This window comes from Amblyraja radiata, chromosome 15, assembly GCF_010909765.2.
Source record: "Amblyraja radiata isolate CabotCenter1 chromosome 15, sAmbRad1.1.pri, whole genome shotgun sequence".
NCBI lineage: Eukaryota > Metazoa > Chordata > Chondrichthyes > Rajiformes > Rajidae > Amblyraja > Amblyraja radiata.
The window spans coordinates 37,636,184-37,660,532 of NC_045970.1; the positions used below are offsets into that span (position 1 = coordinate 37,636,184).

Consider the following 24,349-nt stretch of genomic DNA (forward strand, 5'->3'; position numbering starts at 1 on the left):
GAAACAGACCTTACGGCCGACCGAGTCTGTGCCGACCAAGGATTACCCCTACACTAGTTCTATGTTATCCCAGTTATTCCCCTTCCACACTAAGGACAATTTACAGATGCCAATAAACCTACAAGTCTGCATGTCTTTGGGATGTGGGAGGAAACAGGCGAAAAGCCACGTGGTCACGGGGAGAACGTGCAAACTCCACGCAGACAGCATCCGATGTCAGGATCGAACTCGGGTCTCTGGCGCTGTGAGGCAGCAGATCTACCAGCTGCACCTGCGTGCTGACCTGATGGCCGGAAAATAATCCTGCGTCTCGATTCTGTGCGTAGACAAACATGGAGTTTGTGTGTTTTCCCTGTGACCGAGTGGGTTTTCTCCAGGTGCTCCGGTTTCCTCCCACACTCCAAGGACATGAAGGTTTGTAGGTTAATTGGCCCTCTGTAAATTGCCCCTAGAGTGTAGGATACAGCTAGTGTACAGAGTGATCATTGGTCAGCGTGGACCAAAGGGTCCGTTTCCACGATGTATATCTAAACTAAACTAAAAATAACCCAGCACCATGCACAGAAACCCTGCCTTCTACCTGCTAATACTAAAGATCAGATTTACTTTGTTTTTGTATAATGTGGCTCTGGCAACCAGGCGGGTCTCCTTCCGACAATCGTTAGATGAATCAGTTTCCTTGTAATGTAAAACCCTTTCAATGGTGAACACAAGCATTCTACAGTAGATGAGAGAAGAATAGCAAATTGTGTTAATTACCCTTGGCTCAGATTACACCGCTTTACAGTAAACTTGCTGGTTATTTACCGATTATAATCTTGCATTATGTTTAGCTTTACAGTTTAGTTCAGAGTTTCATTTGGAGATACAGCGTGGAAACAGACGCTTCAGCCCACCGGCTTCGTGCCGACCAGCAATCACCCATACAACTGTTATATCAGCGCATTTGGAAAGCAGTGATGGGATCGGTCAAAGTCAGCATGGATTTATGAAGGGGAAATCGTGCTTGACCAATCTTCTGGAATTTTTTGAGGATGTAACAAGTAGAATGGATGAGGGAGAGCCAGTGGATGTGGTGTGTCTGGACTTTCAAAAAGCCTTTGACAAGGTCCCACACAAGAGATTAGTGTGCAAAATTAGAGCACATGGTATTGGGGGTAGGGTAGTGACGTGGATAGAGGACTGGTTGGCAGACAGGAAGCAAAACATAGGATTAATGGGTCCTTTTCAGAATGGCAGGCAGTGACTAGTGGGGTGCCACTAGGCTCGGTGCTGGGACTCCAGTTATTTACAATAGATATTAACGATTTAGACGAGGTAACTAAATGTAACATCTCCAAGTTTGCGGATGACACAAAGCTGGGTGACAGTGTGAGCTGCAAGGAGGATGTTATGAGGCTGCCGCCTCAAGGTGAGTTGGATAGGTTGTGTGAGTGGGAAGATGCATGGCAGATGCAGTATAATGTGGATAAATATGAGGTTATCACTTTGGTGGCTAGAACATGAAGGTAGACTATTTTCTGAATGGTGTCAGGTTAGGAAAAGGGGAGGTGCAACGAGACCTGGGTGTGCTTGTACATCAGTCACTGCAAGTAAGCAAGCAGGTACAGCAGGCAGTGAAGAAAGCTAATTTTCAAACCCTTAATAATCTTATATGTTTCAATAAGATTGCCTCTCATCCTTCTCAACTCCAGAGTATACAAGCCCAGCCGCTCCATTCACTCAGCGTATGACAGTCCGGCCTCCCGGCAATTAACCTTGTGAACCTACGCTGCACTCCCTCAATAGCAAGAATGTCCTTCCTCAAATTAGGGGACCAAAACTGCACACAATACTCCAGGTGTGGTCTCACTATGGCCCTATACAACTGCAGAAGGACTTCTTTGCTCCTGTACTCATCTCCTCTTGTTATAAAGGCCAACATGCCATTCACTTTCTTCGCTGCCTGCTGTACCTGCATGCTTACTTTCATTGACTGATGAACAAGGACCCCCCCCGATCCCGTTGTACTTCCCCTTTTCCCAAATTGACACCATTTAGATAATAATCTGCTTCCTGTTTTTGCTACCAAAGTGGATAACCTCACATTTATCCACTGTTGGCCTTCATTGTGAGAGGATTTGAGTTTAGGAGCAAGGAGGTCCCGCTGCAGTTGCAGTATTGTCTATTGTCTATTATACAGGGCCCTGGTGAGACCGCACCTGGAGTATTGTGTGCAGTCTCCTAGTTTGAGGAAGGACATTCTTGCTATTGAGGGAGTGCAGCGTAGGTTCACCAGGTTAATTTCCGGGATGGCAGGACTGACATATGATGAAAGAATGGATTGACTTGGCTTATATTCATTGGAATTTAGAAGGATGAGAGGGTATCTTATAGAAACATATAAAATTCTAAAGGGATTGGAAAGCTAGATGCAGGAAAAATGTTCCCGATGTTGGGGGAGTCCAGAACCAGGGGTCACAGTTTAAGAATAATGGGTAGGCCATTTAGGACTGAGATGAGGAAAAACTGTTTTACCGAGAGAGTTGTGAATCTGTGGAATTCTCTGCCACAGAAGGCAGTGGAGGCCAATTCACTGGACGTTTTCAAGAGAGAATTCGATTTAGCTCTTAGTGCTAATGGAATCAAGGATTATGGGGAAAAAGCAGGAACAGGGTACTGATTTTAGACGATCAGCCATGATCATATTGAATGGCGCTGCTGGCTCAAAGGGCTGAATGGCCGACTCCTGTACCTATTATTCTATGTTCTATGTTTCTATGTTTTTAGGGGCATTTTACCAAATCCAATTCACCTACAAACCTGCATGTCTTTGGAACCAGAGCACCCAGAATAAATCCATGCAGTCACAGGGAGAACGTACAAACTTTGTACAGACAGCACCCGTAGTTAGGATCGAACCCGAGTCGCTGGTGCTGTGAGGCAGCAGTTCTAACCGCTGCGAACACTGTGCCGCAGTTCACCACATATCTTTTCTCACTCCCCACATTCACCCTTTCCAACTGAGGTTAAGTCAAGAACGCAGAAACACTTTAACTCACAGTTTTGTACAACTGAGTAGGCAACTTACAACCAATGGTGTAGCAGTAGAGCCGCTACCTCCGCACACCGGGTCCGCGCCGACCAGCGATCCCCGCACATTAACACTATCCTACACCCACTAGGGGGCAATTTTTACATTTACCAAGCCATTAACCTACAAACCTGTACGTCTTTGGAGTGTGGGAGGAAACCGAAGACTCTCGGGAGAAAACCCACGCAGGTCACGGGGAGAACGTATAAACTCCGTACAGACAGCACCCGCAGTCGGGATCGAACGCGGGTCACCGGCGCTGCATTCGCTGTAAGGCAGCAATTCTAGCGCTGTGCCACCGTGACTGCCCAAGAAACATGGAAATATGCCATTTGGTTGATAACACCATCGCAGTGTCTTGTATAGAAACAAAGAAAGTTTATATCAAAGATAGACACAAAGTGCTGGAGTAACTCAGGGGGTCAGGCAGCATCTCTAGGGAAAAAGGATGGGTGATGTTTCGTGTCGGGACCCTTGTTCTGACTGCTTTCTGACTGCACTTTGTATCTATCTACAGTGTTTTCTGTGCATGGTGCATGTTGGAGCATTAACGCTTGCTGACCAAATTATTTGTTTTGGTTTTGTAGAAATTATCAAGTTATTCTTTGAGAACATTGAAATGCTACGTGGAAGCTACACGCAGGTAAGAGACCCAATCCCATAGAGTCATTGATTTTAGGCTGAGCACGAACAGTCCAATTAAGTCAGAACCAGCCCACTCGGCACTAAAGGTGCAGCTTAGAGTGCTGCCGCCTCAGAGCTTCAGCAACTTGTCTGTGTGGGGTTTACACTTCCTCCCTGTGACCACATGCGCTCCCTCCAATACACTTCCTCCAGACGTGTGGTTTGGTGGGTTAATTGACCGCCGTAACTTATCCCTTCTGTGGAGGTGGGAGGGGAAGTTGTTAAGAATGAAAATGGGATTAACGGAGGAAAAGTTAAAATGGTTAGGTGGTAGCCAGCATGGACTTGACGGGCCAAAGGGTCTGTTTCCTTGCTGTGTCTCTCCATGCCACAGAGGGCTGTGAAGACCAAGCCATTGGATAGTTTTAAAGCGGAGATTGACAGTTTCTTGACTGGACATTTAGACTAAAGAGATACAGCGCGGAAACAGGCCCTTCTGCATAGTGAGTCCGCACCGACCAGCGATCACACCGAACATTAGCACTATCCTACACACTAGGGACAATTTTACAACTTTATCAAAGCCAATTAACCTATCAACTTGTACATCTTTGGAGTGTGGGAGAAAAACAGAGCTCTTAGGAAAAACTCATGTGGACACAGGAAGAACGTACAAATTCTGTACAGACAATACTCATAGTAAGGATCGAACCCAGGTCTCAGGCGCTGTAAGACAGCAACTTTACCACTGCGCCACTGTGCTGCCCTAAGTGCATCAAATGTCTTCAGATAGAGAGCGGTGAATCTCTGGAATTCATTGACACAGATGGCTGTGGAGGCCAAGGCATTGGGTATTTTTAAGGCAGGGATTGAAAAGTTCTTGATCTGAAAAGGCATAAGGCAGCAGAATGGGGTTAAGAGGGAGCACCATTAGAGTTGCTGCCTTACAGCGCCAGAGACCAGGGTTCGATCCTGACCACCGGTGCTCTCTGGACGGAGTTTGTGCGTTCTCCCTGTGTCCGCGTGGGTTTTCTCCGGGTGCTCCGGTTTCCTCCCACACTCCAAAGATGTACAGGTTTGTAGGTTAATTGGCTTTAGGAAAAATTGTAAATTGTCCCAGGTGTGCAGGATGGTCCTAGTGTAGGGGGTGATCGCTGGTCAGTGCAGACTCAGTATGGACTTTAGTATCAACCAGTGCTAAACTATTCTCCCTCCCCTCATTCCCACCTGGTATTGCCAATTGTTTATTACTGTCATGTGTACCGAGATACAGTGAGAAGTTGTTGTTCGCGTGCTAACCTGTCAGGTTTTACAAAAAACTAAAACTACAGGGTAATTGGCTTTGGAAAAATGTGTAAATTGTCCCAAGTGTGTGGGATAGTGCTAGTGTAAGGGGTGATCGCTAATCTCAGTGGATCGAAGGGCCGGTTTCCACGCTGTATCTAAACTACAGTATTAGTTTGGCGCAAGAATAGGCCCTTCGGCCCACAAAGTCAGTGCAAAGCATCAAGCCAAGACCAACTACAAGCCAAGCTACGAGCCTATTCTAAGATGGTGCCCAAACCTGGCTCTGTGTGCTGGTCCCAATAGTGGATCTGCAATCGTGCATTACAATCGCTCCACTTTTAAATCTCTACTCCAACAGCAGATCTGTACACTGTGGATGGCTTGATTGTAATCCAGTACTGTCTTTCCGCTGACTAGTTAACACGCAACAAAAAGCTTTTCACTGTACCCCGGTACATTAGATAATAAACTAAACTAAACTAAACCCTTACCTGAAAACAGACACAAAATGCTGGAGTAACTCAGCGGGTCAGGCAGCATCTCTGGAGAAAAGGAATAGGTGACGTTTAGGGTCGAGGCCCTTGTCTGAAGAAGGGTCTTGACCCGAAACGTCACCTATTCCTTTTCTCCAGAGATGCTGCCTGACCCGCTGAGTTCGGTCTTCGGTTAAAACCAGCATCTGCAATTCCTACCTACACATAAACTCATACCTGCCCACGCGTGATCCATCTCGCTCTGCTGCCCGCGTGTGTGTGTGACATGACCCGTGTTGCAGTTTCTCTCCCCGCCCCACCCAGGTGCTGCAGTACGAGGCTGGATACATAGTGTGCGCCATCATCGGGATCCTCCTGTTCGTCCTCTTGCCGCTGGTGGGGCTGTTCTTCTGCTGCTGCCGCTGCTGCGGAAGGTGCGGGGGCGAGATGTACCAGGAGCTGACCAAGTGGACCAACCGCAAGAGGCGCATGCTGGCCGTCGTCCTGTTTGTGCTCACTTCCGTCACGCTGTGAGTGATCGTTCATGCCAGTTTACTGTCACGTGTACCGAGGTACAGTGAAAAGCCTTAGTTGTTGCCTGCTGTCCAGTCAACCAGAAAACAAATTGTGAAAAGCCTGGATAGAGTGGTTCTGGAGAGTGGGAGAATCACTAGTGGGACAATCTAGGACATGAGGGCCACAGTGGAATTATTTTTATGTATACGGGGCAGTACAGTGGTACAGTGGTAGAGCTGCTGCCTTATGCTGCCAGAGACCCGGGTTTGATCCTGACCTCAGGTGCTGTTTGAACGTCCCCCCACTGACCACATAGGTTTTCTCCAGGTGCTTCGGTTCCCCCCCACATATATTGTAAATTGCCCCTGCTGTGTCGGATAGTACTAGTGTACGCGGGATCATTGGTCGGTACGGACTCGGTGGGACGAAGGGCCGGTTTCGACACAGTATCTCTGAAAAACTAAAACCAAGTTCAGTGACAGTCCTACTATACATAGGCACAATCATACTAAAGTACTAGCATGTAGGATAATAGCTGACACTGAGGCAGCACACAAGAGTCGCCATGTTTTCGGCATCATCGTGTATCTTTCAGGTTCAGAGATGTTAAAAATGTAGAGTTGGGACTTGGCCTTAAGGGCCTGTTGTACTGGTGGCGGCACTGGGTGGCTGTATGGGACCAGCTCTGCTGTGCCACTGTGCCACTGTGCTGTCATACATGGAAGGCTGGATTGCTGGGCCAAACACAACGTGCTGGAGGAACTCAGGGGGTCGGGCAGCATCTGTGGAGGGAGATGGACAGTCAATGGTTTGAGTTCAAAGGTTCAAAGGTCAGTTTATTGCCACGTGTACCAATTAAGGTACAGTGAAACTCGAATTACCATACAGCCATACTATTGTATGCCATACAGGGATAGTAACCATTGGCGGAGCAGACTCGATGGGCCGAATGGTCTAATGGTCTTATGATCTGGGGCTGGAGATGTGTAACTTACTGGTTATAAATTACTTGTTCTTCTCTGACTCACCACACGACAGGGCAGGAAATGTCTGCATGTTCATCACCAATGAAAAGATATCGGAAAACATTCGGGAGAGTGAGGAGCAGCTGAACAACGTGCTGGGAAACATAAAGATGTACATCAATACCATCCCGCTTGTGAGTGTGCACTGTACACAGATGCCACATTAAGATTCAACATTGACCGACGAGTGGCACAGCGCCAGAGACCCAGGTTCCATCCTAACTATGGTTCAAGACTGACCATGGGTGCTGTCTGTATGGAGTTTGCTCCGAGGAGTCCCTTGCAACCTGTTTCTCTCGCGGTTCACAGACTCGCCAGCCACCTTCCACTTTTGCAGGCTGGAAGAGCCTGTGTACCACGTGTATATGGAGTGTGTGAGGCTGCAGCCCCTGCCCCATTATCTAAAGGGGCTGCTCCTTGCCTTCTCGCCCACCATCCTCATCTTTGGACATCCTGTGCGTAAGGGGAGAGGGTAGGGCTGAAGATGTCCTGGTTGGGTTGCTCCTGGGCCTGGCCTGGCCTAGCTGGCCATCCGCTAGTCACGGCGCTAGGCGGAAGAGGGCATTGCCCGAGCCGGCTGCCTGCCCCTTTTTCCGGGGTTACGTCCGCGCCCGGGTGGTGTTAGAGAGGGACTACACCCTGTCCGCGGGCACCCTGGGGGATCTCTGGGACCGCTGGGCACCGCGGGGCGGGTTGAATGTATCCTTGACAAGGATTGTAAGATAGTTGTATAACAGTTTAGTGTTTGCCGTGTATTATGGTGGTTGGTTCTGTTTTGTTTTTTACTGTACTGTATATATTATTTTGGTAATTGAATAAATATTTTTGATTTTAAAAAAGGACGTACAGATTTGTAGGTTAATTGACCCTCTGTAAATTGTCCCTGGTATGCAGGATAGAACTAGTGTGCCACGGGTGAACTGTGGTCAGTGCAGACTCGGTGGGCCGAAGGGCCTGTTTCCGCGCTGTATCTCGGAAGTCCAAAGTAAAAGTAAAGACTGTGTTTGCGATCTGCTTGTGTATTCTCATCGTTATAAATGACATTGAATTCCTGCTTGTTTGGAGAAAGTATCTGTTAAGGAGTTAAAGACCTGGTGTGTGTGTTTTTCAGGAACTGTGTCGCGTGACCATTCTAATATTTCTTCCCACTTCTATTTTTCAGCAAGTCATGACGATCATAAACGCCAGCTTTGTCCCGGTGAACAAGGTCACAGCTAACCTGGACGGTAAATAGGCGATGTTTGCCAATTAACTCATCAATTGTAGCAAGTTCTGGTCTAGGGTCCAATTCCAGCCCTTTACAGAGACGCTGATCACCAGCTCACGAGCCACCAAGACACGAGGGATAACAGGCACAAGGAACTGCAGATGCTGGAATCTTGAGTAAAACACAGAGTGCTGGAGGAACCCAGCGGGCCGGGCAGCTTCTGTGGAGGGAAATGGACAGGTGACATTTCATGTCAGGGGTGGCACAGTGGAGGAGTAGTAGAGCTGCTGCCTCACAGCGCCAGAGAACCAGGTTCGATCCTGGCTATGGGTGCTGTATGTATGGAGTTTATACATTCTCCCTGTCACTGCATGGATTTTCTCCAGGTGCTCTGGTTTTCTCCCACACTCCAAAGATGCACAGATCTGTAGGTTAATTGGCTTGGTATAATTGTAAGTTGTCCCGAGAGTGTAGGATAGTGTAAGTGCACGGAGTGATCGCTGTTCGGCACAGACTTGGTGGGACGAAGGACCTGTTTCCACGCCTATCTCTAAAGTCTAAAGTAAAGTCAGGATTTAGCCGAAAGAAGCATCATCAGTCCGTTTCCCTCATAAAAATTGACTGGCTCGCTGAGTTGAACAGTTCATAAGTCATAGGATCAGAATTGGGCCTTTTGGCCCAAAAATCTGCTCTGCCGTTTAATCATGGCTGATCTATCTTTCCCTCTCAACCCCATTCTCCTACCTTCTCCCCTTAATCCCTGACACCCTTACTAATCAAGAATCTGTCAATCTCTGCTTTAAAAATACCAAATGGCGGCCTCCACTGCCATCCGTGGCAATGAATCTCCCCGATTCATCACCCTTTGACTTAAAAGTCTTTCTCATCTCTCTAAAGGTACGTCCTCCAGCACTTTATTTTTCACATGTTTGTTGACTACATGATCTACCGACGTGTGAAATTAAACTCAGGATTCCCCTCCCTTCCTCTCTATCTCATTCTTCCCTGTTAAAACTCACCATCATTTTCACCACTTCCTGAACATCTGCTAACATGGTTTGCCACGAGTTTTTTTCCACTGAAGCTGAATAAATGGAAGCATTGGTTGTTGAGGTGAAAAACATGTACTTGTCCAAAGGTTACGTCTGGAACCCCCCCCCCCCCCCCACCCCCAATAGATCTCAAGCTCCAACCAAGCCATTTTCCTCCCATATCCCAAAGACGTGCATGTTTGTAGGTTAATCGGCTTCTGTAAATTGCCCCTGGTGTGCAAAGAGTGGATGAGAAAGTGGGATAACATGGAATTAGTGTGAACGGGTGATCGATGGTCAACGTGGACTCGGTGGGCCTGTTTGCAAGATGTATCTCTGAACTAAACTAAACTAAGCCGGCAACAGGAACACCAACGGATTACAGGTCATGTGATGAGGAGATGTGGGAATCAAGGAACTGCAGATGCTGTTTAATACACAAAAGGACACAAAGCGCTGGAGTATCTCAGCAGGTCAGTCAGCATTTCTGGAAGAACGGTGAAACATCATCTATCCGTGTTGTCCAGAGATGTTGCCTGACCTGCTGAGTTACTCCAGTACTTGGTGTCCTTTTGAGTAGATTTAGTTTGGTTTAGAGATATAACACAGAAACAGGCCCTTTGGCCCACCGAGTCCGCACCAACCAACGAGCGCCCCGTACACTAGCACCAACCTACACACTCGGGACAATTTCCAATTTTACCAAAGCCAATTAATCTACAAACCTGTCAGTCTTTGGAGTGTGGGAGGAAACCGCAGCACCCGAAAAAAAACCCACATGGTCACAGGGAGAACGCACAACCTCCGTACAGGCCATAGTCAGGATCAAACACAGTCTCTGGCGCTGTAAGGCAGCAGCTCTACCGCTGCACCACTGTGCTACTCGATTCCTTCTGCATATTGTGTTTTTTGATCAGGGTTCCAGTATCTATAGTTGCTTGTGTCTCCATCTTCACATTGGGACTGGGAGAAACTTAAGGTCATAAGGTCATAAGGAATAGGAGTAGAATTAGGCCATTCAGTCCATCAAGTCAACTCCGCCATTCAATCATGGCTGATTTATCTCTCCCTCTTAACCCCATTCTCCTGCCTTCTCCCCATAACCTCTGACACCTGTACAAATCAAGAATCTATCTATTTCTGTAGGTATGTTACAAAACTTATCTTCAGCGGCTCTGCAGTTCTGTCACTGGCCGTGTGCGCGACTTTGGCGCCTTTGGCGGGGTTAAAATGCGGTTTTCTCCTGCCTGCCAGAGTTTTATTTTCTCGGGCTGTTAGCTTATGCTGAAGAATTGCTCCGACTGGCGCTGGGAATTTTTTTTTAAAACATCGCTGGACAATTTCAGCGCTGGAGTAAAATAAAAATCAGCTTCTAAAGCCGTCAACGCCGATAACAGGGACAGATCTCACGCACGGGACAGCTAAAGGTAAGCCGTTCATTTTACATATAAACGTGCTTCTTAGGATTACCTTAATCCAAATTTTACATTGCGAAAAGGTGATTTAGGCCCCATACGAACCAGCAGTGTTTTTCCTGCCGATATGGGGTTTAAATTCACCGCAAATGCAACGTTCCAAACGATCGTGTTCCACAAAATCCCACCCGCAAGATGATTAAAATGGCCATTAATTTACAGGAATTAAACACTAAATTCCTTCCATTTGGCCTATAAATTCATGACAATGAGATTTTAAAATCATGTTATATTGTGAATTCTTGTGTGAATGTTATTTGGGCACTTAGGCTATTTAAAAATGTTAATCTTTTCTCAAGAAATGGATAGATGTTTAGATCTAGTAATTGAATTTTGTAATTAGCTACAATTAGGTAACTAACTAATTATATGCTTTAATTTCAGGTCATCCAAGTAAGATTGTTTCATATTTGTTTCAGAATGCTTCAATCTATAATAACTGAAAATTTATTTCAGTTCCCTTAATTGTTAAGAAAGTTATGGGCTTTTGACTGTCCTCGATCACAGCTTTTGTGTTCAGTCAATGGAAAAGCAATAGGGAACAAGATGCTAATTTCCGAGTATGAAAATGGCCATAACCTTTTTAATACTGAAGATATGAAAGTGAATTAGGTGTCAAATTAAACTTCTTTTTATGCTTTATCTGATGGGATAAATTGCAGGCCTGATTATTTAAATCTCAAAATTTTGTAACATTGCTAATCTCTGCCTTAAAAATATCCACTGAATTGGCCTCCACAGCTTTCTGTGGCGAATAATTCACCACCCTCTAACTAAATACATTTCTCCTTATCTCCTTCCTAAAAGAACATCCTTTAATTCTGAGGCTATAACCTCTAGTCCTAGACTCTGCCACTAGTGGAAACATGTTCTCCACATCCACCCTATCCAAGCCTTTAACTATTCTGTATGTTTCAATGAAGTCCTCCCTCATTCTTCGAAACTCAAGCGAGTGCAGGCCCAGTGCTGACAAACTCTAATCATAGGTTAACCTACTAATTCCTGGAGAACTTGGAGAAGGTCATGCACTTAGCAAAGGGCGAGGTTTCCACGATGACTTTCAAAGTACCCTTGTTAAATCTGTGGGTTCCTTGCCCACCCATGCTTCTCCAACCCCCCAACTCTCTGTCAATGTGGACAGTCTTGCAAAGTGCTGCACTTGTAGTGATGAGGTCAATGTGGTGGCATTTTGCAGTCGATGATCTTGCCTCCAAAAGCTGGTTTTCTCTTTTGCTTTGACTGGTTTGAAACTGTTGTTATCGTTTACAGATATTGGTTCGAGTCTTGGTGAAGCCGTCAAGAAGACGTTGGGTGACAGTGTGTACCCTGCTCTAAACACAGCGTCAGAGCTGGCACAAGGTAATGACCACAGGAAACTCATATGATAGTACACTGCTAGTCGAGTGTTATAAAACATGTTCTGTTGTCAGAGGTCCCGAAACAGAGCAATCAAATCTATCTATCTATCTATCTATCTATCTATCTATCTATCTATCTATCTATCTATCTATCTATCTATCTATCTATCTATCTATCTATCTATCTATCTATCTATCTATCTATCTATCTATCTATCTATCTATCTATCTATCTATCTATCTATCTATCTATCTATCTATCTATCTATCTATCTATCTATCTATCTAGTGTGTGGATGTCAGATTCAGCCTATTTGATTCCTTGGTCCACCAGCACCACACACTGAATTTCCGTCATTTTTTCCATTTCGCTAGCTAATTCACTTTTACATTCACTGATGCACTCCTCAAAACATTTTGACTTTTTTCATTACACAGTGAGTTCAGTTTGTTAACAACACACCCCGTACTTGGGGTCTGAAGCACGTTTGGGGACCAGACCCAACGGGTCTGCACTTGGTCTAGTATATATATATATATATATATATGAGTGTGTGTGCGTGTGTGTGCGTTTGTGCACGGATAGATATATATATATGAACATAAATATATATATGTGTGTGTGTGTGTGTGTGTGTGTGTGTGTGTGTGTGTGTGTATATATATGTAGAAATATATATATGTGTGTGTGTATATATATATATTTTTATATATACTGAACTTTTATTAAATAGGCATATAAATAAAGAATAATTATTCCATATTATACCCTATTTCCTATTTTTCTATCTTTCCCTCTCAACCCCATTCTTCTGCCTTCTCCCTGCAACCTTTGACATCTTTACGAAACGAGAATCTATCAACACCCAATGACTTAGAATGGATAAAGATCTACCCAATTCACAGATTCATAGAGCTGTACAACAGGGTGACAAGCCCCAAGGCCAGACTCGTCCAGGCCCAACAAAGTTCCTTTTTAAGATAATCCCAGTATTTACGTTCTGCGTCTGACCCATATTGGGATCCTTCCAGGTTGTCTATCTATGTTCTCCAGAGATGCTGCCTGAGCTGCTGAGTTACTCCAGCACTTCGTGTCTATACTGGTCTAGGCTCTACACACATCCTCTGATAGTTTAGTTTAGTTTAGTTTGGTTTAGAGATACAGTGTGGAAACAGGCCCTTCAGCCCACCGAGTCCACTAGTTCTATGTTATCCTAGTTTTGCATCTACACTCCAGGGGCAATTTACGGAAGCCAATTATCTTACAAATTTGCATGTCTTTTGGATGCGGGAGGAAAAAGGAGGACCCGGAGAAAACCCACGCGGTCACAGGGAGAAAGTACAAACTCCGTTCAGACAGCGTCCGTAGTCAGGATTGAACCTGGCTCTCGGGCACTGTGCCACTGTCCTGTGACCGGGAGCAGCTGTTGTGTGGAAGAATCTGAAGAAAGATTCCAACCCAAAATGTCACTTATCCATGTTCTCCATGAGATGTCCCGCTGAGTCCCTCCAGCACTTTGTGTCCTATTTAGTGGAATTTCAGCGTCTGATCCTTAGGGTCGTGGCTCAATTTTTCCTGCCCAAACATTGCAAATGTTTCATTTGCAGACATCAACAGAACGAATGGCAGGCTGCTTCTGGTGAATGCCACGGCAGCAAACCTGATCCAAGGGCAAGAGAAACTCCGGCTGAATCTGAGCGCCATCCAACAGGACATCAACGACACGTTCACTCGGTGTGGGGCACCTTGTGCCAGCAGCCAGGATCTCGTGAACGGCCTCATAGTCATTCCCAACTTCTCAGAGGTAAGGACCCATCCCACTCACACGATGAGCGTTTGATGGCACTGGGCTTGTATTTGCTGGAGTTTAGAAGGATGGGGGGGGGAGGAGGGGGGAGGGACCTCATTGAAACGTACCGAATAGCAAAAGGCCTGGCTAGAGTGGATGTGGAGAGGATGGGTGGGTATATGGAACGAGCTGCCAGAGGAGGTACTTGAGGCAGGTACTATGACAATGTTTAAAAATAATTTGGACAGGTACATGGATAGGAAAAGATTAGGTGGATATGGATCAAGTGGCAGGTGGGACTAGTGTAGATGGGGCATGTTGGACGGCATGGGCAAGTTAGGCTGAAAGGCCTGTTTCCACGCTCTTTGAGTCTATGATCCCTCGCAGTGCTGGCGAGGGCACGGGTGCTGAGCCCCCAGCCCACTCACCGGCACCGATCCTCTCCTCAGTCCGCCATCGCCGCAGCCGCCATCTTGGATGATCACAACGTTCAACTCTTTTCTGTTCTTTCAACAGATTCCCAACATGGACAAGGAGATGGCGGCCATGAAGTCGGTTGTGAAATCCGATCTCCAATCCTTTGTACAAAAGGTACAGAAGCTCTGACTACTAACCACACTCGCACCAGCTCTCTGCTCACAGGGTTACAGGGTTTCCTTTATTGTCATTCAGACCGAAGTCTGAACGAAATTTCGTGCCTGCAGTCATACATACAATACAATAAAAAACAGCAATAAACACATATTAATATCCACCACAGCGAGTCCACCTAGCACCTCCTCACTGTGATGGAGGCAAAAGTCTTAGGTCTGCAGTCTTTCCCTCCTCTTCTCCCTCTGCGCTGAGGCGATACCCCACCGGGCGATGTTAAAAACAGTCCCGCGGCTCAATCACCGCGGCCCGGGGTGGTCGAAGCTGTCGTCCACCAGTCCCGCCGACGCAGCCGCTTGCTCGCGGCCGAACCCCGGACTCAGGTCACCGCCACCAGAATGCCGTCCCAGCCACCGGACCACCGCTCCAGCCCCGAGCCGGATCGCCCTCACGTGAGTGCCGTTACCGTCTCAGCCTCGCGCCAGGCCGCCCCGACTGGGCGCCGCTCCTCCCTCGGGCTGGGCCGCCCCGACTGGGCACCGCTCCTCCCTCGGGCTGGGCCACCCACCGACTGGGCGCCGCTACTCCCTCGGGCTGGGCCGAAAAGAAACGGGCGCCGATACTACCTAGGGCTGGGACAACCAGACTGGGAGACGCTACTCACTCGGGCTGGGCCACCCCGACTGGGCGCCGCTCCTCCCTCGGGCTGGGCCGCCCCGACTGGGCGCCGCTCCTCCCTCGGGCTGGGCCGCCCCGACTGGGCGCCGCTTCTCCCTCGGGCTGGGCCACCCCGACTGGGCGCCGCTCCTCCCTCGGGCTGGGAGCGCCGTACCTCCCCGAGCTCGGCCACTCCGACGGGAGCACCGTTCCTTCCTCGGGCCGGCCGTCCTCACGGGAGCGTCACAGTCCCTCACGGAAGCCCTGTTCCAGCCCCGAGCCGGACCGTCGTCACGTCAGCGAGCTCAGGGCGAGTCCTGGCGGGCTCTGCCTCCTGAGCCTCGAGGTCACCAGCTCCGCCATTAGGTCTCAGCGCAGACGGAGGCAGAGAAGGGGAATACGACAAAAAGGTCGCATTCCCCCGCAGGGATAGACAGCAAGCCCCGTTTCAACCCCCCCCCCCCCCCCCCCAAACACAAACTAAAAAACCAAAAAACTAGACTAACCAAAACTGAAAAAACAACACAAAAAAGCAAAAACAGACGGACTGCAGGTGAGCCGCTGCTGCCAGGGCAGCGCCGCCACTTCCTGTGTAGAACACTTCTCAAGGTGAAGTTCATAACCTCATAAAATCATGTTATCGGAGCAGAATCAGGCCATTCGGCCCATCGAGTATATTCCGCCACTCAATCATGGCTGATCCATTTTTCACTCTCAACCCCATTCTCCTGCCTTCTCCCTGTATACCCTGACACCCGTACTAATCAAGAACTTGTCAATCTCCGCCTTCAAAAATACCCAATGACTTGGCCTCCACAGCCGTCTGTGGCAATGAATTCCACAGATTCACCGCCCTCTGACTAAGGAAATTCCTCCTCATCTCCTTTCTAAAGGTATGTCCTTTAATTCTGAGGCTATGGCCTCTGCTCCTAGAATCTCCCACTAGTGGAAACATCCTCTCCACATTCACTCTATCCAGGGCTTTCAATATTCGGTTAGTTTCATTGTAGTCCTCCCTCATCTTCCTAAACTCCAGTAACTACAGGCCCAGTGCCCTCAAATGCCGATGAAGAAAGCTCAGGCAGTGTATCCCAGGTCAGAAAATTATGAAATCCTAGCACAAACCTAGTGAGGGAGCAAACAGGAGGGAAATATGGAATTATTTTATACCCAGGATGTAAGTTTATAACAGCATTAATCAGATGACAAATAAAGATGGATACAGAGACTGGAGGCACAAGGACTACAGACACTTGGACTATCTTTAATTGGACGACATTCCTCTCCTCTCCCATCAGGCAGGAGGTAGAGAAGCGTGAAGACGCACACCTCCAGATTCAGGGACTTTCTTCCCAGCTGTCATCAGGCAACTGAAACATCCAACTTGAGAGTGTTCCTGAGCTACAATCTACCACATTTGAGATCCTTGGACAATCTTGAATCGGACTTGACTGGACTCTATCTTCCACTAAACGCCATTCCCTTTATCCTGTATCTGTACTGTGGACGGATTGATTGTAATCATGTATAGACTTGTCACTGACCGGATAACACGCAGCACGCGACAAACAAACTAATTCAGCAGGTCAGGCAGCATCTGTGGAGGGAATGTACAGGTGGCGTTTTGAATCGGAACCCTTCTTCAGACTGATACAGAGTTGTGCACTTTTTTTTTGGGGGGGGATAAAAAGGTGCCGTGACATACGATGATAAACATATGTGGAAAACCGAATCATTTGTTTAGAGTTACCGCATGGAAACAGACCTTTTGGCCATCATGTCCACACCAACCATCGATCAACATGTTCACATTAGTTCTATGTTCTCTGAAAGACCTGATTCTTTCCCATCCACCCCCTACACAATTTACAGAGGGTCAATTAACCTACAAACCTGTGCGTATTTGGGACGTGGGAGGAAATCGGAGCACCTGAAGAAAACCCACGCAGTCACGGGGAGAACGTGCAAACTCCATGCAGACAGCACCTGTAGTCAGGATCGAACCCAGGTCTCTGGCACCCGTGAGGCAGCCGCCCACAAAAGATCCAACATGTTGTCAGTCCATTCCAACACTTTGTGTTTTGCTTAAGATTCCAGCATCTGCAGTTCCTTGTCTCTCTCTCTTACCTGTAGTATAGATTGGAGCATAAAACCACAATTTAGAACTTGCTGCATGGTTCCCAGGAAGCACTTACTGCTAATTATACTCATGTACTTCATCACAGTAACATTTATTGTTATCTTTCATGTTCATTGCCAATAACTCCAAGGTCCGTCGTTATGTTTCTCACAGTACATCAGTGATCAATCATTAACCGCTGACTTGCCAATGTTCAGATTCAACCCACGCTCGCAATCCTAACCTGTGTTTATTGCTTTTGCTCAAGGGCTACAGATCGTTTAATGACACACCAGCCAGGGTAACCAACCAGTCAGCGAGCATCGTGTCAGGTGAGAACTAGCTTGTGTTACATTTATGGTACATGTAACATGTGTCCAGCCCAGGGGCAGTTGTTGTGTGTGGGTCCATACAGTTGTTACAAGTGGTGATATACTCTCACACAACTGGTGCAGCAGAGTGTAATAGTGGGCAATGTGGGATGTATCAGAGTTACAGTCTAGGGTGCATTAGTGTTGCAGTGAGGGGTGTATCAGTGTTACAGTGTAGGGTGCATCAATGTTACATTGAGCGATGCATCAGTGTTACAGTGTAGGAGTGTAGCAGTGTTACAGTGTTTTTTCCCCCGTTTTTTTTCTCTTTTCTGGCTGGGTAAAAATTCATTGAATTGTACAGAAATCTTGACAGGAAAACGTTCCAACTATTATGCAATGCTCCCAGCGTTGGAAGCGATCCTGGGCCACAGATCTGCACACTCCTTGGCCACTGGGCCTGTGATCGCCGAGCCTTTCATTTCCCCTATGTTATTTACTATCACTCCTGCATTGTCTTCGAAGTAGTCTTTCCTCCAGTATGCTTTCCGCTGCTGTATTACAACTGCAGGGTGCACCTGTTGCCTGAGCTCTGCTTTGCTCTTCTTCACGGTTGCCATTACAGTGTAGGGTGTATCAGTGTTACAGTGTAGGGTGTATCAGTGTTACAGTGTGGGGTGTATTTGTTACATCGTGGGGTGTATCAGTGAGGGGTGTATCAGTGTTATGTGGGGTGTAGCAGTGTTACAGTGAGGGGTGTATCATTGTTAGTGTGGGGGTGTGGATTGTATCAGAGTGTTACAGAGTTTGCCTTTCAATGAATTCTTTATCATTCCTCTACCTGGCTATTAGCTCATGATTACTCTGAAAAATCACATCCTTTGGATAAATCTTGATTTTTTAAAATGTGTTGTAGAAGCGAAGGAGAGCGTAAAGGACATTGAAGCTCAGATAGAAAACATCAAACAGGAGTTTCCATTATTAAACTCGATAAATTCAATCACTTCTGAGATCGACTCCATCAATAACTCAATAAATCAAAACAGGCCAAAGATCCAGCAGGCAAATAAATACAGGTGAGGCAAAGAGCAGAGACAAACTACACCCACACCCCTCACTAACACTGATACACCCTTCATTGTTATACTGATACACCCCTCACTGCAACCAGGCGTGGAAATCGCTATCAAAACATGGGGGGGGGGCACAATTTCTTAGCGGCCATGTGTATGCGCACACACACACACACGCACGAACGCGCATGCGCACACACACACACACACACACACACACACACACACACACACACACACACACACGCACACACACACACACACACACTCACACACACACACACACACACGCAAGCGTGCGGCTTCGGAGGCTTCGGCCGTGCTGTGGACGGCAACATCAGGAGCTCGCAGGTCCCTGGTTGGTGACCAACTCCGAACTCCAGCTTCGTCCGCCCCGGGTCGGCCCATTCGCGGGGCTTTTCATCGCCCGGCGCGGCTTAAAATCGGCCGGCGGAGGCTTCATCATCGGGAGCCTCGATCGCCTCGATGCATCAGTTTGATTTTAAGCCATGCCAGGCAATGAAAGGCCCCCACAAATGGGCCAATACAGCCCTTAGAAAGCGTTTGATACCCGCTTGAATTTTTCAAAAGCTACAATGTGATAAATAACACAAACAAATAAAACTGAAGCAAATAAAGGCAAACAGAAGAACCAATCTTGGAAGGAAGAGAGAGAGAGAGATGGGAAAACATACTAAATAACGTGAGTGACCGAATGAGTGATTTACCAGCCAGGAAACCCATTCGACCGGATTCCTTAATGACCTGACCCGTTTAAAACCGATACCCGTTTAAATCTTTCCCATCCACCAATACATCCAATTACTTCAAATGGTAATTGTACCCACATCAGACAGCTTTGGAAGGTCAAAACACAATTGGTGGCACAACGTGTTAATACGGTGTTAATAGAGACATTTAACAAGCGCTTTACAATGACATCCCCACTGTCTCGCGGAACGGAGATTTTAATAGTTTTTTTTTAACCGAATTTCAAAATTCGGATTACAAAACATAGGGGGGATTGTCCACCACCTCTCAAAACATGGGAGGGACGTGTCCTTCCCCCCCCCCCCCCCTCCCAGGATTTCCGCCCATGACTGTAACACTGATACACCCCTCACTGTGGGGATCATGACAGATGTCTCCTCGTGGCGAACCCCAGAAACGATGCCACGATGCACTCTGTCAACATGTTGGACAACGACAGAAGCCAACAGCGAGCTGTACGTCGCCTGACACACGAGCAAACGAACCCCTCACTGTAACACTGATACACCCATCACTGTAACACTGATACACCCCTCACTGTAACACTGATGCACCCCTACACTGTAACACTGATACACCCTACACATTCAGTAACTGTGCTGTTAATTCCATATTTCAGATGGATCGTCTGCATTGTGCTGTCGTGTATCATTCTCCTGATAGTTGTGTGTAATTATTCCGGCCTGCTGATGGGAACAGCGTTCCTCAATTCCTACGTGGGCCCCACCCAACGGAGCTCCTCCTCCCACTGTGGGGGCAACTTCCTCATGGCGTAAGGCAAAAGAATCTTTCCCTTTACATTTTACATTGTGGCGGTAGTGACCTGCTCTAATTTAGAGTTTAGAGTTACAGCATGGAAACAGGCCCTTCGGCCCACCGAGTTCACGCCAACCACCAATCATCCTGTACACTAGTTCTACCCTACACTCTAGGGACAATTTACAGAAGCCAATTAACCTATAAACCCGCATGTCTTTGAAATGTCAAAGGAAACCAGAGCACCCGGAGAAAACCCACGTGGTCATAGGGAGAACGGGCAAACTCCTTACAGACAGCACCGGTGGTCAGGATCGAACCTGGGTCTCTGGCGATGTATGGCAGCAGCTCTACGAGCGTGGAAACAGGCCCTTCGGCCCAACTTGCCCACACCAACCAACATGTCCCATTTACACTCGTCCCACCTGCCTGCATTTGACCCATATCCCTCTAAACGAAACGTGTCCGTGTACCTGTCTAAATGTTTCTTAAATGTTAGATCGTACCTGCCTCAACTACCTCCCCACCGGCAACTTGTTCCATATACCTACCACCCTGAGTGAAAATATTGGTCCCTCATGAACCTATTGTCTTTCTCCCCTCACCTTAAACCTATGTCTGCTGATTATCGATTTCCCCTGCTCTGGGTAAAAGACTGTGCATTCATCCTATGTATTCCTCTCATGATTTTGCACACCTCTGTAAGATCACCCTTCACCCTCCTGTGCTTCAAGGAATAGAGTCCTAACCTGCTCAACCTTTCCCTACTCAGGCCCTCGAGTCCTGGCAACATCCTCGTAAATCTTCTCTGTACCCTTTCCAGCTTGACAACATCTTTCCTGTAACAGGGTGATCAAATATTGGGAGACAACCCAATACCCTGGGTTGTCTCCTCAATAAGGATGGGAAAATAGTGATTTAATATTTAAGAATATTTGTTCATTTTGTCTTATGGTGGTGGGTTTGTTTGTATTTTTGTCTTTATTTTTCTAAATAGTTGATTTATATTATTTTTGGTAAAAGACAAAACAAAACAAAAATATCACCGTCCTTTCCTACACCACCTTGTCCAACATTCCCCTGTCCTACATCCTGTGGGAGACAGGAACAAAATGGTGACCTTGCCAGTGACTCCCATGTCCCAAGTTTGAATGAAAATGGAGAAGCCACGACTCTTTGTTCGAATCCCAGAGCCCCAGAGCAACACAGCACGGAAACAGGCCCTTCGGTCCACCGTGTCCATGCCGATCAAGCTGGCATTCTGGGCTGTCACCATTTGTTCGCATTTAGCCCCTAGTCCTCTAAACCCTTCCCATCCATATTTCTTCCCAATTGTCAAAAGTCATAATTGTATCCTCTTCTTTAGCTTCCTTGCTCACGGAGTTTCCCCTCACCTGCTCCCATTTCTGTTCCCACAGGGGAGTGGGCTTTAGCTTCATCTTCTCCTGGCTGCTGATACTTCTTGTGTTCATCATGTTCCTCGTGGGCGGAAATGTCTACTCGCTGGTGTGCAAGCCCTGGCACAACAAGGAATTGCTGCAGGTAAGATCCTCCCAGGAATGATTGGGTTAACATATGATGAGCGTTTGACAGCACTGGGGTAGAGTTTAGAAGAAGGAGAAGGGACCTCATTGAAACTTTCTGAATAGTGAAAGGCCTGGATAGAGTGGATGTGGAGAGGATATATCCACTAGAGGGAGAGTCTAGGACCAGAGGCCATAGCCTCAGAATAAAAGGATGTAACTTTAGAAAGATGAGAAGGAATTTCTTCAGTCAGAGGGTGGTGAATCTGTGGAATACATTGATGTGGAGGCCTAGTTAATTGACATTTTTAAGGCAGAGATTGATAGATTTTTGAGGAGGGTTGGATTGTGCGATGGTCTGGGTTGGATCCACAACTCTCTGCAATGTTTGACAGAATGAAGAAGGGTCTGGACCTGAAACATCACCCATTTCTTCTCTCCAGTGATGCTGCCTGTCCTGCTGAGCTACTCCAGCCTTTTGTGTCTATCTTTGGGTTAAACCAGCAGCTGCAGTTCCTCCTTACACATCTCTGCAATGTTTTGCAGTCTATAAAGTATTTTGGAAAAATGTTCTGTCAACTCCACCTTTCCACTTTACTCATGTTAAACCCCAGTATTAATCCTCCCCTCAGCCTCCTCCTGGTCAGGTTTTGTTTGATGGTCTCTTGGTTATATGTCACTGCCCAAGTGAAAGGTCACATTATTTTCTCACCGGGCCTCATATCTGGATAGTACTGTGCTCTGCCACAAGATGGCAGTGTTCACGTTTCATTGAATCTGCGATCCAGTGGGACTGAATCCAGGATGCGAGGGCTTTAGGGATAGAGGACTTTGAACTTGACAGACAGAAACAAGCCAACCATGTTCATTTGAGGGCGGCACAGGGGCATAGCGATAGAGCACCAGTGACCGGAATCCGATCCTGACTACGAGTGCTGGCTGTGCGGAGTTTGTACCTTCTCTCTGTGACCGCGTTTTCTCCGGGCGCTCCGGTTACCTCCCACGCTCCAAAGACGTGCAGGTTTGTAGTTTCATTGGCTCTGGTGAAATTGTAAATTGTCCCTAGTGTGCTGGACAGTGCTAGTGTGCAGGGATCGCTGGCTGGCTCGGACTTGGTGGGCCGATGGGCCTGTTTCCGCGCTGTATCTCTAATGTTTAAATTCTAATTTGCTCTCTGCTCCAAAAATGTACAGGGGAGTTGGGGGTTGTTGAGATCTGTGTGAACCACAGAATAGCCCAATCACTCTCCACACAATTGTATCATCAGAACTTAAGAGGGATAATGGGCCAAATGCAGGCAGGTGTGATTAGTATAGATGGGGCATGTCGGTCTGTGTGGGCAAGTTGTGCTGAAGGGTCTGTTTCCATGCTGCGCTGAAGGGCCTTTTCCATGCTGCATGACTATGACTCCATGACTAATCATTGCATCACAGGCAATTAAAACCTCTGGACTGATGGACAAAATCAACTTAGAAGAGACCCTTGGACTGCAAAGTAATCTTAACATCAGCAATGTGTACCGGTCAGTATTTTTTAATTCTTACAAGATTTTGTTTTAGTTTTTAATTTTTAACATAATTTTTCACTTTCAGTTTAAAAATTTCAGAATATATTCCACACTCCGTTACCTTTCTTGTTTTTGCACCCCCTAATGTAATGTACTTTTGTAGTTTTTAGAGATACAGCGTGGAAACAGGCCCTTCGCCCCACCGAGTCCACACTGAGCATCGATCACCCGTTCACACTAGTTCTATGTTTTCCCACTTGCTCATCCATTCCCTACACACTAGGAGCCATTTACAGAGAGGTGATTGACTTACAAACCCACACATCATTGGGATGTGGGAGGAAACCGGAGCTCTCGGACGCAGCACACATGGTCACAAGGAGAACATGCAAACTCCACACAGACAGCATCCAAAGGTTTCTTCTGGGTGCTCCGCCTTCCTCCCACATCCCCAAGATGTGTGGGGTTGCAGTTTAATTGTTCCCTCTGTAAGTTGCTCCTGGTTTGTAGGATATAGAACTAGTGTGGTTGTATGAATCATGGTTGGCGTGGACCCTGTGGGCTGAAGGGTTTGGCTCCATGCTGTATCTCAAAAAAATACAATGAAACATGAGAAAATCAGGAGGTGCAATATCAAGAAAGTAAACAGAGTGCAGAATAAGTGAATAAGTGTCCAGACCAGAAACGTCGCCAATCCATGTCCTCCAGAGATGCTGCCTGACTTCTGACTCAATGAGGGGAAACTTCAGCCATGATCTCCTGAGCTTAGCTGGGGCTGTCACACAGTGGTCCATTGTCATCCTATCCCAACACCTTCACACTTGCCATAACGGACCTTTCTGTCCTGGGCTTCCTACATTGCCAGAGTGAGACCATACACAAATTGGAGGAACAGTAGCTTACAACCCAGTGATATGAACATTAATTCCATAATTTTAAGTAACTTCTACTTCCACTTCCACCCGCACTCCCCTCCCCCCTTGCCCCCTTCCTCCACCTGAATCATTTAAACCAGTTCAACAGAACACCAAATTGTTTGCCTCTTGTGATCACTCCTTCCCTAACCAACAATGGGCGACCAGGCACCGCCCTGACGAGGTCAATTGTGGCCGGCCCTGATTAATCCCGGTCCTTTCTTGCCAGCAGCTCTTCATACCCCTCCCTCCACCCCCTACTTTCAGT

General features: G+C 47.1%; 1 protein-coding gene across 6 annotated transcripts in view; it reads left to right on the forward strand.

Annotated features, from left to right (window-relative positions):
- Positions 1-24,349, forward strand: part of LOC116981222 (prominin-1-A-like) — a 50,075-nt gene that overhangs the window by 6,784 nt on the left and 18,942 nt on the right. For all 6 annotated transcript variants that reach the window (XM_033034072.1, XM_033034076.1, XM_033034071.1 and 3 more), the window contains exons 3-14: positions 3,661-3,716; positions 5,782-5,987; positions 7,012-7,132; positions 8,161-8,224; positions 11,981-12,070; positions 13,678-13,874; positions 14,376-14,450; positions 17,495-17,558; positions 18,454-18,613; positions 20,001-20,153; positions 21,556-21,679; positions 23,094-23,182. In XM_033034072.1, coding sequence (XP_032889963.1) covers positions 3,661-3,716; positions 5,782-5,987; positions 7,012-7,132; positions 8,161-8,224; positions 11,981-12,070; positions 13,678-13,874; positions 14,376-14,450; positions 17,495-17,558; positions 18,454-18,613; positions 20,001-20,153; positions 21,556-21,679; positions 23,094-23,182 — 1,399 coding nt within the window. The remainder of the gene's footprint in view (positions 1-3,660; positions 3,717-5,781; positions 5,988-7,011; positions 7,133-8,160; positions 8,225-11,980; positions 12,071-13,677; positions 13,875-14,375; positions 14,451-17,494; positions 17,559-18,453; positions 18,614-20,000; positions 20,154-21,555; positions 21,680-23,093; positions 23,183-24,349) is intronic.